The sequence below is a fragment of the Camelus bactrianus genome, chromosome 9 (assembly GCF_048773025.1).
Source record: "Camelus bactrianus isolate YW-2024 breed Bactrian camel chromosome 9, ASM4877302v1, whole genome shotgun sequence".
NCBI lineage: Eukaryota > Metazoa > Chordata > Mammalia > Artiodactyla > Camelidae > Camelus > Camelus bactrianus.
In genome coordinates, this window is record NC_133547.1 from 69232437 (window position 1) to 69246356 (window position 13920).

General features: G+C 42.7%; 1 protein-coding gene across 3 annotated transcripts in view; it reads left to right on the plus strand.

The window, feature by feature from the left end:
• CSNK2A2 (casein kinase 2 alpha 2) overlaps window positions 1-6860 on the plus strand; it is a 38433-nt gene extending 31573 nt beyond the window's left edge. For 2 of the 3 annotated variants that reach the window (XM_045504523.2, XM_010967258.3), the window contains 2 exons: window positions 694-787; window positions 6413-6860. In XM_045504523.2, the coding sequence (XP_045360479.1) occupies window positions 694-770 (77 nt within the window). In that variant the 3' untranslated portion in view covers window positions 771-787; window positions 6413-6860. Of the gene's footprint in view, window positions 1-693; window positions 5307-6412 lie in introns of those variants that run through there. The other variant, XM_045504522.2, reaches the window with a different exon arrangement.
• The last annotated feature ends 7060 nt before the right edge of the window (window positions 6861-13920 follow it).

A 13920-nucleotide genomic window follows, 5' to 3' on the forward strand; every position in this document is an offset into this window, starting at 1 on the left:
GAGGTCATTTAGTCCAGTCACAGAGGATACCGAGAGTAAGGGAGTTTAAGTGACCTGCTCCGTTTCTCTCAGAAGTGAGATGAAAATGTACTCTCATTCCTTTTCCTTTATCCCCCTCTCAAGATAATAGTCTTGAACCTACTGGCCCTTAAGCATTAGTAGACAGCAAATTTAGAAGGTCTTACCCTTCATTCTTCCAGTACACTGATTATGTAAATCATAATCTTTCTGATTTTCTGAATATATACTGTACTTCTATAAAAAACTTTTATACTGTTGCTTAAAATTGATAGGTCTTCTTTTTTTTTTTTTTAATTGATAGGTCTAATGGTTCCTTTTGTTCACCCTTTCCTCCAAAGTGTTTATTGTCTAACATGCTTTAAAGAAATCATGAGTTGGATATGATATTAATATTCAAGGAAAATAACACGTAAGAAGTTAGTAGACATTTTGCACAGTGGCAGATGTGTGATTCTGTGCCTCTTTTCCCTGAGTCTCAGCAGTTGAACTTGTACTCTGAAGAAGTATACAAGTTGACTGTACTAGCATTTCCCTGATCATCTCAGTGTCTGTAATTTCTGTTGCCCTCCTGACCCTGACTTCCTGGCGGCCTATCTCGATCTCACTGTGGAACGGGGTTGGGTCTGTCATGATGTTTTCCCCTACACTGGCTGACTCTCCTGTTTCTTACAGACCCTGTGGTGAAGGAGCAGTCCCAGCCTTGTGCAGATAATGCTGTACTTTCCAGTGGTCTCACGGCGGCCCGATGAAGACTGGAAAGCGACGGGTAATGCGGCATTGATGCTTGCCAATAAAACCAACCAACCAAACACAAACCTTGAAGGAAAACTACAGTGTGATAAAAAGAAATTCTAGCCATTCCTTCTAAACGCAAAGAAGAGTAAAGACCTAAAAGTCTGTCAAAAAGAAAGAAACTCCCCAGTACTAGTCTACAGGGAGCTGCCGTTCTGGTAGCCTGACGATGCACATAGTTGAGGATCTGAGGGGCCTCTCCCTTTGGAATGCATATGGGAGACGAGAGACTCGGAGTTGTTGCACGTTTACCTTTATTTAACAGGAGACCACTGTTGAATTAACCCGTTCAGTCAACAAGCTCTGAATATCTGACTTCCTATCTATTCCACTGTGGTCTGGGTTTCTTTTGGTGAGATTCAGGCTCAAGTTTTAGCAAAGCATCAGCAGTCTATTCTGACACACCAGCCTCATTTATGAAAAGGAGATATTAAAACAGTGACAGTATTTTTTTTTAAAGCTCTTTTACAAATTCATGTTTTATGTATTTTTTTTTAATGACATGAGCTCTCTAGGAAATGTACCTTCATCCCTGCAGTTTTCTTCCAAGTGTATTCATTTGGGAAAAAACTGCAGTCACTCTCACAAGAGTCCCCTTTGATGGGTCAGGAGGCATCACTTTAAACCTTGTGATGCCATGAACAGGTCCGTCTGTCTCATCAAAAGTTGGATGCTAAGTGCATAACTTGGAGCTCACCGTAACCTTTGTTGATTTGCCTAATTTAAAACTTTGTTGCTATTTTTTTATGTAGCTTTTTTTTTCCCAGCCTTATAAGGAAACCTCACTATTTCCCAGCACATCCCTGTGTGTGCACTTACTTTAATGCACATCTCAGAAACAAAGATTTTCTGTTCACAACCATAACTAAAGCTGGAAAGTCAGTCTTCAGGGAAGTCAGAGAGGGAGAAAAAAAAGTCCTATTAGAATTTAGGCAAGAAAGGCCTATTGGGTGGAAAAAAAATATTCCCTTCCCACCCTTTGTTCCTTTTTAGCCCCATGAGAAACAGTTTCCCACTGTAATCAGGGTAATCTGCATTTTTAAGCTCTGGTAGTTAACACAGGAATGTGTTGGCAAAGATAAGTCTTTCTCACATGCAGGGACTGGAGTTGTGTGGGCAGGACCAGCAGATAACCCAAGTGATCAGAGAGAGTAACATGTGAGGGGCTTGGGGAAGGGAGTGGAGCTCCTGGGGCAAGTGTCAAAGCTTGGGATCCATTATGCTAGCCTTCATGTTAGCAAAGGAAGCTAGATATTGTTTAAGGAAATAAAAAATAGGCTGATTTCATTCTGGGGACTTGTCATCAACATGGTTTGCAAGCAATCCCCTGACCCCAGCTGCAGAGCCATGCCACAGCTGTGGGGACCTCATACACCTAGGCTAGAGGTCAAGGTGTCTACCACCACATCACACTTTAGGATTTCTTTATCAACTATTTAATAATGCCATACATTTTTATAAGGTGAGGTTGTTTGAGAACATCTGTTTACATTCCATATTCCAATAAAATCATATTGGTATTGGTAGCAGGTCCTATCTCTAAATGTAGATTCTATTTTTGTTGTTTGGTCGGTGGGGACTAAAAATACAAATAAAACTTTTATTATAGGTTACAGATGAAAGATAAGATCCCAAAGCCAGGAAATGCATTCAGTTAAGGTTCTTGTACCAGTGCTACCTACCTGCATTGCACATTCTGTGTATTAATGTGTACATTTGTTCTACCTGAATATCAGACAAGACAGGAGCTCTTGGTTGAACCCATATTGATACGTCAGGCAGTGAAACTCAGTGTTTTGGATTATCAAAAGCCTTCTATTGCTCCCTTTTAGGCAACACCAAACTGTTGGTTGTTATTTATCAGGGAGATGTGCGACTGTGTGTCTTTCCTGCTCCACCCATCTCCTGCTTTGTCACGCATTCCCTTTCCCCACCACCTTTTTTTTTTTTTTTTTTTTAAATGTTTCCTGTCTGGACCAAGCAGGCTAGCCTACTGTATGGTCTTGGTGAAGTGGTAACCCCATTTCTTTCTCTTGGGTCCCCCAGAGGCAATAAAAGCATCTGGAGGAGAAGAGTCAGGTGACTGACTGCTGCCTCTCTCCTCTGGTCATGAGGTAGTAGGTGCAAACACAGCTGGCCTGCCTGTCCTTGGGCTGTGACTGCGGCTTGGCAAAGGAGTAGTTCTTCCTTTTTATTCATGTAGTTTACTTTTCCACCACCTATACTTTTTACCTCTCATGCCTTAGACATACAGCATAACTGAGTTTGAAGTGCTCTCTTCTGGGTCTGGTCTTAACACTCAGCTTGCTGGCTGGTTGGCTGTGCGTGGTTCTTGCCCAAACTGAACTGAATCCAGTCCAGACCTTTCCTCTTTTACCAATCACCAAAACCATTTTGTGTCCAGATGGACCTAGCTCCCCTGAGATTTAGAGTATTTACCTGGGTTAGAAGGCGGTCTTGCAGAGTTCCAAACGACGGATGAAAGTATGCCTGTGTGTGTTTGTGTGTGTGTGTGCATGTGTGAATCTAGTCTTACATTTAGACAAAGCTATGATAGATTCACCCATCCAATATCTGTTTGGGTTGGCATATTATTTCTTAAATTCATCTCAGTAATTTTCATTAGACATTTTGTTTGCTTCATTACCTTAACAGGTTAAAAGTGCCTATGATAAGGACTTATTTCCTAAAGAAAAGCAAAAAAATGTGGGGAACAGGGTAGTGTTACACTGTCATCTCAGGTACTGCCTATGTTCAAGAACATAGACCTGTATGGTGAGAACAAAAGGTTCCTGTGCCAAATACAGATGGGTGTATCATGGTTTATTGGCCACGATGAGCATAACTGCAAGGTTTTGCTTTAGCTGAGAAATCTCATGGTGAGAGTAGAACTGAGGAAGTGTTAATATTTCCATCAGGTTTGCTTGCAGTTCACTCTTCCCAGGATCTTGTCAGCTGGCCTGCTCCTGTCCTGCCCTATCCCTGTGGTAGGTACCAGGTGGGAGAAGCCATCAGGTGTGTAATGCGGACCAAGCATTCCCGGGGCTTCTTACTAGTTAGAGGGGTGCCAGTTGCCAGTTCTGTGAGGCACGTGAACATCAGTCACTCTACTGGTCTCCTAACAGGCATTTCTCTAACAGGTCGGTACTAACAAGGCTCAAAGCATATGTATTCCCTCACAGAGAATTAAAGTACTCTCCAACTGATTGATTACAGGAGACAAAAGAGCTTGTAATCCTTGGGCGCTGGGAGAGAGGATGGGAGAGGAGGGTGTTAAAAGAAGAAAGGGAACCAGTAAAAACAGTCAAAAAGTAGATCTTGAGGAGGGAACAGGACTTCTTGAGAGGAGAAAGCTAGGGGGCACAAAGTTGAAGTTCTCTGATGTGCCGAGATGGGCACTGCCCCAGGGTTGGTCCCAGTGGGGCTGCAAGGTGGTGCTCTCGAGGCAAATGCTGAGTCCCGGAGAGAGCTGGCAGCCGTGGGCCTCAGTCTGCGCCTACTCAGGGAAATGACTTAGCTTCTCCCAGGTGCTGCTATGATGAGGATGGACGCAAAATTATTTGGGGACACAAAAATTGGAAGAATTTTTATATATGCATTGAAATGGATCTGAGAGAGCCCCGTTGACAGTTTCCTTTAATGCCAGTTCAGATTAATGATTTGTTTAGAAACCTGTGTTACTGCATGAGCACTCACAAGAAAAAGCAAACTTCCCTCCTGCAAATTAATAGGAGTGGATAGTAACTGATCAGAGTCAAGGTCATTGAGAACATAAGCCTGAAAACAAAAGCAGGGTCCGTGTGAGCACACAAGAAGCCAAATCTGTCAGTAAGCTTATTAATTAATCTAAGACTAGTATCTTGCCGTTAAAAACTAACCCCAGGGTGGGGATGAGGAGAGGGGAGGTGGCAGGGAAACATCTGGCTAAGAAAACCAGTAATAACATACACTTTGGAGCTCTATGGATGTGTCCATGAAAATGACCCCAACCAGGTATTGTAGAGGCTGGGGAACGTGATGTGAGGGGATTATACAGGTGATGCATACTTTTGTGTAGAGACTCAACAATGTGCTACAAATGTGATACTTAATCCTGAACTGCATGTATTGGGGATTGTTTAAAAAAAAAAACTTTCATTGAATCAATAAATTAACAGTTTTTCACTTGCTGGCTTTTTTTGCTGTAAATGGTGACTAAGAGGTTGGGACAGAAATCTTACACCCAGTGGAAAGCTTGGATAAATCTTCGAGAACCATGGAGCCATTTCCTTCTGTTTGCAGAAAAGCAACACTGCCTGGGTTGTGATCTTTTACTAATGACTACTTCAGACTCAATTGGCCACCTCTTTGTATCACTGGATGACTGATGTATGATTTATGTGCTGCTGCCCTTAGAGGAAAGAAAAATGCTATGTTAAATTCTGTTTTCATAAATAAAAATGTTGATAATCACCAGCCTTCCCAAGTGGGAGACAAGCCACTGCCATAAGGACCTTAAACTTGTATTTCCTGTGTCTTGGGGGAGAGGAGGGATAAACTTTGAACTGCAAAGATGTGGGTGGGTGGTTGCAGTTAATTACCTTGGTGTGATGACTTTCCTTTAGCAAGAGGCAGGACTAGGGTGGTGTGGTGGGGATTGTTCTGCTTCTTGCTTCTGAGTTACACCACTCAGAACCTGCTGCTGGGGGTTGACCATTTCATTGCACGACTTTAACCACTGTGGCAGGGTGTCTGCATTTATGAAAACCTCTCCCCAGCTCCATTCCTTGCAACGCAAGTAGGCACATGCTGTTGTTTGGCAGATGGTGGTGTCTTTCATTAGTGTGCTTGTTTCTCACTGATCCCTCTGTGGAGTTGAAAGCTTGAAAATCATCTGCTGAAGAGTCATTTCTTTCTTAACCATATGCACCATGCAGCCTTTCTCAGGTACTAAGCAGTAGAACCCTTCCTTTGCCCAAAGGAACTTTGAGTCATGAAGTGTTTCTGTGTGACAGTTTCCCAGGTGCATAGTCCCTTCTGCCAATGCTCTCGTACCATCCTGAGATGCTGCTTCTAGAATTCTGGCATCTCACCACCCACTCTGCTGTGCTGGACATGGAAGGAGAAATGAGGTTTTCAGGCCAAGCCTGACAGCCACTTCCAGGGAAGAGTTAAAAATACTTGAGCTCTCTTGGACTGGACCCTTACCCTGTGTAAAAACAGTCATCTGAGTCTTGGTCCCAAGGTGTCCTCTGTAAATCAGGTCATGCGGATCTGCTGAACTTGGTAGCTTGGCTTGCACAGAATGGTCAGGAGACTATGGAGCTTCTAAATCAGCTTCCTGGACTGAGAGAAAGGGAGGGAGTGGGTCACAGCAAGGCTGGGACAAAGACTGCCCGTTAGTGGTGATCAGAAGAGGAAGGAAAAGGGTACTACTTGAAACCTGAAATCGTAAAATCGGTTCTTACCTGATTTCCCACAAACTGCCATGGGCAAGTTGGGCTTGCATACTATTCCCAGCACTCCCCTGGAGAAGGGAGCCACCAGCCAGTGGAGACCTGTTCTCACTCCCAGTCAGATTGATTAATGCCGTCTTTCCCCTCCTCCCATCTCTCCCCAGGTCTGTTGCGGTTCCTCCCACTTTTCCATAAGCAGAACAAGAACCAAATCAAACGTCTTAACGTGTGTAGAGAGATCACGTTCCGTGAGCAGACACAAAATGGTGGCAGGTTTGGCAAGCACGAACTAGACCAACCGAAGGGCAGCCCACCACCGTATATCAAACCTCACTTCCGAATGTAAAAGGTTCACACGCCTTTGGCTTCCTGTTGACTTCCTCCTGACCCAGAAAGCATGGGAAATGTGAAGGGTATGCAAAATGGTTGTTGGTTACTGTTGCTCCCCCCGTGCCCCTGGCTCATCCCGTGGCCACCTGTTTTCCAGCAGACCACGTTAACTAGCCGACCACAGACTCCACAGTGGGGGCACGGGGGGTATGTGGCATGAAGGGCGGTTACATATTATAATTTTAAAAGTATATATTATTGAATAAAAGGTTTTAAAAGAAATGTATGGAGAGTTTTCAGTGTGGAAGGGGCCACTAACCGAGACCGATGGCCACCAGGACTGAGTGAGATAGAAAAGCGTTTATGCCAGGTTCTAGCCAGAGGAAAGAGGGCGCTTCCCAGCGGTGATGAGGGCGGTTTCAAGGATGCTCTTTACAGAGACAAGATGTTGAAGAGGTACGTGAAGCAGAGCTGGCAATGGGGGACCACAGATCATTCAAGTAGACTTGGTGAGCCAGGAAAGCCAGGCCTTGCCTTGAACACAGGTCTCCTTGAGCCCCTCCTTCCAAAGCAGGTGAGTCTCCCAACCATTTAGATCGTAGGTTAAGATCACCTCTAGTGAACTCAGGAAGCTGCCTTAGCCCCTTGTTTGCTTTCCCTTTGCAAGTGTCGCCATATTTCATTCCACCTTTTAATCCTTCCCCCTCATCCCCTGCCCCCTTCTGAAAAAGCATCTCACCTTGGAGGCAGGTGGAGTCTGCTGCCCCAAGGCAGGGAAGGGGTCAGGGTCTCCGGTTCAGAGCATCCTGAAGCTCCCTAAACTGGGAGGAGAAGAGGCCCCTCAAATGTGAAGAGAGGGTGGAGTAGAAGCACCAGATGTGTCTGTTAAGTGAGAAAATGAAACCCGTTTTACAAATGAGCTTCCTGGCTCCCTCAGCCCTCCTCTCCCAGGACAGCTGTGCCCCAGGGAGGTGAAAGCAACAACCTGGTGGCTGCCAGCCTCGTCTCTGGCTGAAGCCTGCATCCTCCCACCACCTGAAGGGAGCAGAAGTGGTGGGCAGACTGTGGCACCCAGGCAGCTGGATGAGACACCAGCTAGTTCTCCACAAAAGCCAAGCCACTTGTTCCACAGAACATCCCTTCTCCTGCCTTCTCTGCTGCTTGTCCTGAACAAGTGACTGTGGGAACCCGTGTGGACACTCACAATTTTTGAAGCAATTATGGGGGGAAAGCAGAGGCCTCTCAGGGCCACCTCAGCATCACAGTGTCCCTTGGACCAGCTCCTGTCATATCCAAGCAGCTCCTCAGATGTGGGAGCTCAAGACTGTGCCTGCCCTGGACACAAACGAGTTTGGGCCCACAGGCTCATCACCAGCTGACTTTGTAAGGCCGGTGGGACACTGAATGGATGGACTTGCTACTTTCCAGCTCCATCACCGGCCTCGTGTTCTCAAGCGGTCTCTGTCACAAGACCCTTTTTGACCCAAGGCTCTGTAAGCTTCTGTTGGTCTCCCACATCTCTGAGACAGCATCTCAGTACCATGTTTTAATGAGCACATCCCCAAAACTCATAAACATGGTGCTTCATACATGAGTGTTGATCTACATAGTATATTATCTCCATGTTGACCCGCTGGCATTCGAGGGCCTTCCCAGACAAGGAGGGTCTCTTCAGAGCACATGCACGGTCAGTTAGTTTGGGAGTTCTTTTGATACCATGTAGAACTTGAATGCTAGTTTTATCCAATTTCCCTTCTCAATCAGTGGGAAAGTCTTATTTTCCAAGATAATCTTGGTTTTTGTGAATGATTATCGTTGGGTGGGAGTGTTCGGCTGTAGAAAGAAGGCGAAAGAGGAGTTTTTGTTTAGGTTGTTTTGACCTTGAGAAAAGGGGACAAGGAACCCACTAACCCCGAAACAGTCTAAAGCTCATCCACGATGTGCTTGGAAATTCAGAACATCAATTCACATTTTTCAGTAGTCCTGCTTGTGTTTGGATCGTCTAAAGTAATATTTAGTGACTTTTCCTGATTACCAAATTAATATATGTTCATGGTAAATTCAAATGTTACATAAAAGTAAATAGCGAAAACCTCCCTTCAACCGCATACACATACATACATAAAAAACTTTTTCCTCCCTTGGAGGTAACCATAGTTAAATTTGGCATGTATCTTTCCATTTTTTTTTCCTGTGCATTTACTAACATTTTAAAATCATAATGATTTTTATTTTACAGAAATATAGTCAGATTATACATTCTTTTTTGTGACTTGTGCTTTCACTTAGTTGGGAAAATTTTGCTGTTCGCATGTATAGATCTACCTCACCCCTTTTCATGGCTGTACAGTATTCCACTGTGTGATGTACCACAGATGAAGCAATCCCTTATGGATATACTCTTACCAGTACTATTACCAATATTGCTACAAAGAACAAATTTGCACATACATTTTTACACAGTCTATGTTTGTGAGATAAAAAAAATCTTAGAAAAGAATTATTGTGCCATTTTTTTTTCTTTTTCTTTTTTCTTTTTCTTTTTGGAAGGGCATTATTATGATTCAGAGAAAGCAGTCTTCCATTCTCTTCTCTCACTGGTGTAGGTTGGCACCGTGTTGCCTTCAGCTATGACATTCTTGTGGGACTCTGTCAGGAACTTGGGGCATGGTGCTCAGGGTCTGTGAGCTTTCCAGGGATCTACAGAAATGTTTGAGACTTGAAAAAAGGATGTTGGCTCTAACATAAGAAAGTTGCAAAATAAAAAATTAATAAATGTAATGAAATGTCTCTACAATCCTGTGAACTGTGAATCCAGTATTTACTTTTTTTAAACATGTTTTCTTATTTTATTAAATATTACTAGTATTCTTTAAAGGACAAACACACAGACCAGTTGGCTACAGTGAAGAAATCTCCTTTTTATAAGAGTTAAGAAACCACTTTAAAAGATACTTCCAGGTATTATCTTCAGTGATGCTGCTAATCTTTTTTTCTGGGACTCCAGGTAATATTCAGCTTCTGCAGCTACCACACATGCAGCAAATCCCCATTTGAATCCTTTTAATGTTGCACCAACAAAGGAAATATTATTTGCAAAGCCACCCATGTATCTCCAAGCTGCTCTGCGGCCCCATGGGTCCCTTAACCCTTGTGCAGTCAGCTTCTCCTGGACAGTTTTTAATGATGTCCCTTCTATCTTGCATTGTTTATAATCTGGAAGTTTCATTTTACTGTGACCATGTTCGTCATGTCCTTGATGGGCCATGTCTGCTCTCTTCAGACAATTCTTTTAAAATGCAATATTACTATGTTTAATACATACAGATCACATGAACTTTTTCTGACAGCAATCTGATCTCTCAGACACTTCCAGTATTTACTTTTAAAAATATTTTTCTCATGATAATTAGTGAAGAGTCATAGACAATCACAAAATAATCAAATAATTTCAAAAGCAATTCCAAAGTTCTTTTCCCCAAAAAGTTACAAGAAAAAAAAATTATCTTCAATGAAAAATGGCTGCCTTTTAATGTTTGAAATGCTGTAGGGAAGCCTTCAAAAGTAAGCATGCAGACAGCTGACAAATATTTTAAAATATCCTTGTCCAGAGGGGGCTGGGTGGTGGAATGGATGATCAATCCTTTGCAGAATATTCTACAGGCATTTAAAATAATGTGCATCTCAAAAGCATTGTGCTAAGTGAAGAAGCCAGACTTAAAGGCTGGGTAATTCTATTTAATGATATTCTGGAAAAAGTAAAGCTGGGGGAATGGAGGGCAGACCCATGGTTGTCAGGGGTGAAGTTTGGAGGGTGGGGGTGTTGACTATAAAGGGATAGCATGAGGGAATTGGGGGCTGATGGAACTGTTCTGTATCCTAAATGTGGCGATGGTTGTATACTTGACTTTGTCAAAATGATACACCAAAAAGAGTACATTTTACTGTATGTAAGTTTAAAAGTAAATTAAAAAAAAAATAGTAATCTGCAGGGACCCAACAGAATTCCCTTACAACTTCACTCGCAGACTAGCAGGAGCCTCATCTGCCCATCACTGGCTCTTCTACCCATGTCTTTGGATATAACCCCTGGAGCTGAGATTCAGCTGTCCGCACTCTGCCAGCTGAGCACCCCAGTCATATGGGCCCTCTTCCATCTTTGCTCCCAGCTAAGGGATGAGTCTCCAGGCACAACTCCTCACCTCATTGCTATACCTCCCCATCCCCATCAGCACAGAGGAGTGAAGAATAAACTCTGCTTTACAGTGTGTGATAAGTCCCTTATGTCTCAGGGCCAGGTGCTCAGACTTTCTCATCTTGGGCTGACATGAATGGATGCTGTCCGGGTTTTGACGTCTGACTGGGGCTTTTGTGCACTGTGTTTCTTACAGTTCCTGGTGCTTTAAATAATATCTTAGTTATTAAAGCTGTACATCTAAAAGTCGAATTTGTCTTGTGTCTTCAAGATCAGTTTACAGATCTTGTCTTAACTACAAAGCGATTGGTTTTGTATATAAATTTGAACACTTATTTTGCTTAATTCTTGATTGATGCTTGATTAATTCAAAACGTAATGGGTTAAACCCTAAACATTGCTCACATACTTAATCTAATTTCTGTAGGCATTTTCAAGGAAAAACACATATTTAATCTGTTTGATTTGCACAAACACTTTCAATAGCTAATATGAAAGACCTATAGTCTGATGAAATCTTCCTAAGCATTCAAATACTAACATATCCAAGTCTAAACTCAGAGATTTAATCAATCAAAATCTTTTATTGTTTACAAACTTAATTAAATTTTCTTAGCATTTTAAAATTAAAACCACAGATCTAATTTCAAATTCCTTTAAGCATTTTAAATTAAATTCAAAGTATCAGATCCTCTAATCCTCTAATTGAGCTATCTGAACTATTTCAAATATGTTAAATAACAAATATCACAATGATCAGAAACTTATTCCTCAATTCAGCACGATTACTGATGTCATGGATTTGATTTACTTGCCATAATCTCTCTGCGTGTTTTGACACTTACCCTACCAACGTGAGATATTCTATATAACGCAGGACTATGGTTCATGGTCAGAGATTCTGCTCTGGGCACAGAATTGGTTGCTGCGTCTGCAATGGTTCTACCCAAACAACAGGTTAACAAACTAAGCCCCTTCTTGTAGTAGTGGGATTATCCAGACCACCCCATACCTTGCACCTCATGTAATTACTTCACTTTTACCTCTTCTGCAGCTTTTATCTTTTAATTTTTATATATTATATATTTTTTATTGAGGTATAGTCAGTTTACAATATTGTGTCTTCTGCAGCCTTTAGTGGCCTGATTGGCATTGGTTGAGCTTCCGAACACACTCCTCACAATGTAATCACTATACTGCCTCATTAGTTCTGCTCTTTTCACTTACTACTTTTTAAAACTGACTCATCCACCTCATTCTAATTGCAAAGTCATTGAAAGAAGCAAAATATCAGCAAGACTTCTTTGTGTGTTTTGTCCTTACATCCTTCATGTTGATGAAGAGAAAGCACTCTTGAAAAAATACAGTTGACCCTTGAACAACATAGGTTTGAACTACAGGGTCCACTTACATATGGGTGTTTTTAATAATAAACACGGCTATACTATACTATCTGCTGTTGGTCAAATCTGAGGATGGAGAACCACAGATAAGGAAGGGATATAGAGGAACCACATATAAGGAGGAACAGCATACATGGAGGGCCAACTGTAACTTGTACATGGATTTTTAGCTGCTGCAGGGGTGGGGGGTCAGCGACCCTAACCCCTGCATTGTTCAACGGTGACTATATAGTGCTTAATGTATGTTTCTGTGAGATATCTGTGGTCTTAGGTTATGTTAGTCTACATTACTTTGAAATGAAGGCAAGTGTCAGAGGTAACCATTTGGTTCTAGTCCGTCTGTCCATCCATCCATCCATCCATCCATCCATCCATTCATTCATTAATTGTGTGCCTGCCATGGTGGGATACATGGCCAGAAGACAGTCTACACCTAGAAGGAGCACATCAAAGTCAAGTCTACAATAGGAGCAAACCCTCTAACTTATGTTCTCCAAACCTTGGACCAAATAATCTTTACTGTAGCCAAGGCTGTGATCACGATAAACTTTGAATCCCAACCTAAGGAAGAACTGAACACAGTTCATGTGGACACTCACCGAGAATGAGAATGAGTAGTTAGGAGAAGCAAGCATTTTCATTTTCTCCATCAGCTTGCTCACTGACTGGCTATCTGTCCAAAGCATGAAGCCCACAGACCTCAAGCTGTTTCCATTTTAACTGGGGACATTGCATGTTTATTGAGAGAAATGTGAGGTGGCAAATAGACGAGGTGAGCTCTAATTCCAAGCAGAAAATAACCTCTACTGGCTGGATGGATATGGAGATGCTGAGGCTGAGAGAAAACCTGTGCTGGGCCTGCAGAGGCCAGGACCCACCCAGTCTGTGACTGTAATTCACTGATTCAGCACTTAACTTACTGCATACATACTGGCACTTAGTTTGGGCAGTGGGAATACGGCTATAAGCAATACAGACAAAATTGTTTCTCCCAGAAACTCAAAATCAAGTGCAGGGAGACAGACAATAAATAACTACAAAGAATGTCAACTGATAATAAATGCTATGGAAAAACAACAGAGTAGGGTAGAGGGATGAGCAGTTCGGATGGAGGGAGTGCTATTTCAGATTGGTTGTAAAAGAAGTCCTTCCTGATAAAGAAGTATAGAGGGTTGAATAGTGTCCCCTCCAAATTCACCTCCACCCAGAACCTCGGAATGTGAATTTTTTTGGAAAGAAGACTTTTGTGAATGTAATTAGTTGGAGATCTCAAGATGATATCATTGGATTCAGACTTATCCTGAATCCAATGACTTGACTGGTATCTTTATAAGAGGAGGAGAGGACACAGATACAGAGAGAAGAAGGCCATGTGAAGATGGAGGCTGAGACTGGAGTGATGCTGCCTCAAGCCAAGGAATGCCTAGGGCCACCAGAAGCTGAAAGAGGCAAGGAATGATTCTTCCCTAGAGCCTTAGGCACAGCATGACTCTGTCGACACCCTGACTATGGACTTCTAGCCACCTGAACCGTGAGTGAATAAATTTCAAGGTAGATGGAGGTTTTGGGAATGAGAAAAAGGCAGTGGTCTGGGAAGAGTGATGAAGAACAAGGAGGATGCATGTCCCACCTCTAGACCCAGTGGTTGAGGGGTACAAAGGAAAAGTCACCCTCACTTAAGAGGCTTGAGGGGGAAGCCATACCTCCTGGGAATAAGTAGACAAAGTGAAGGAGGGAGTGGCAT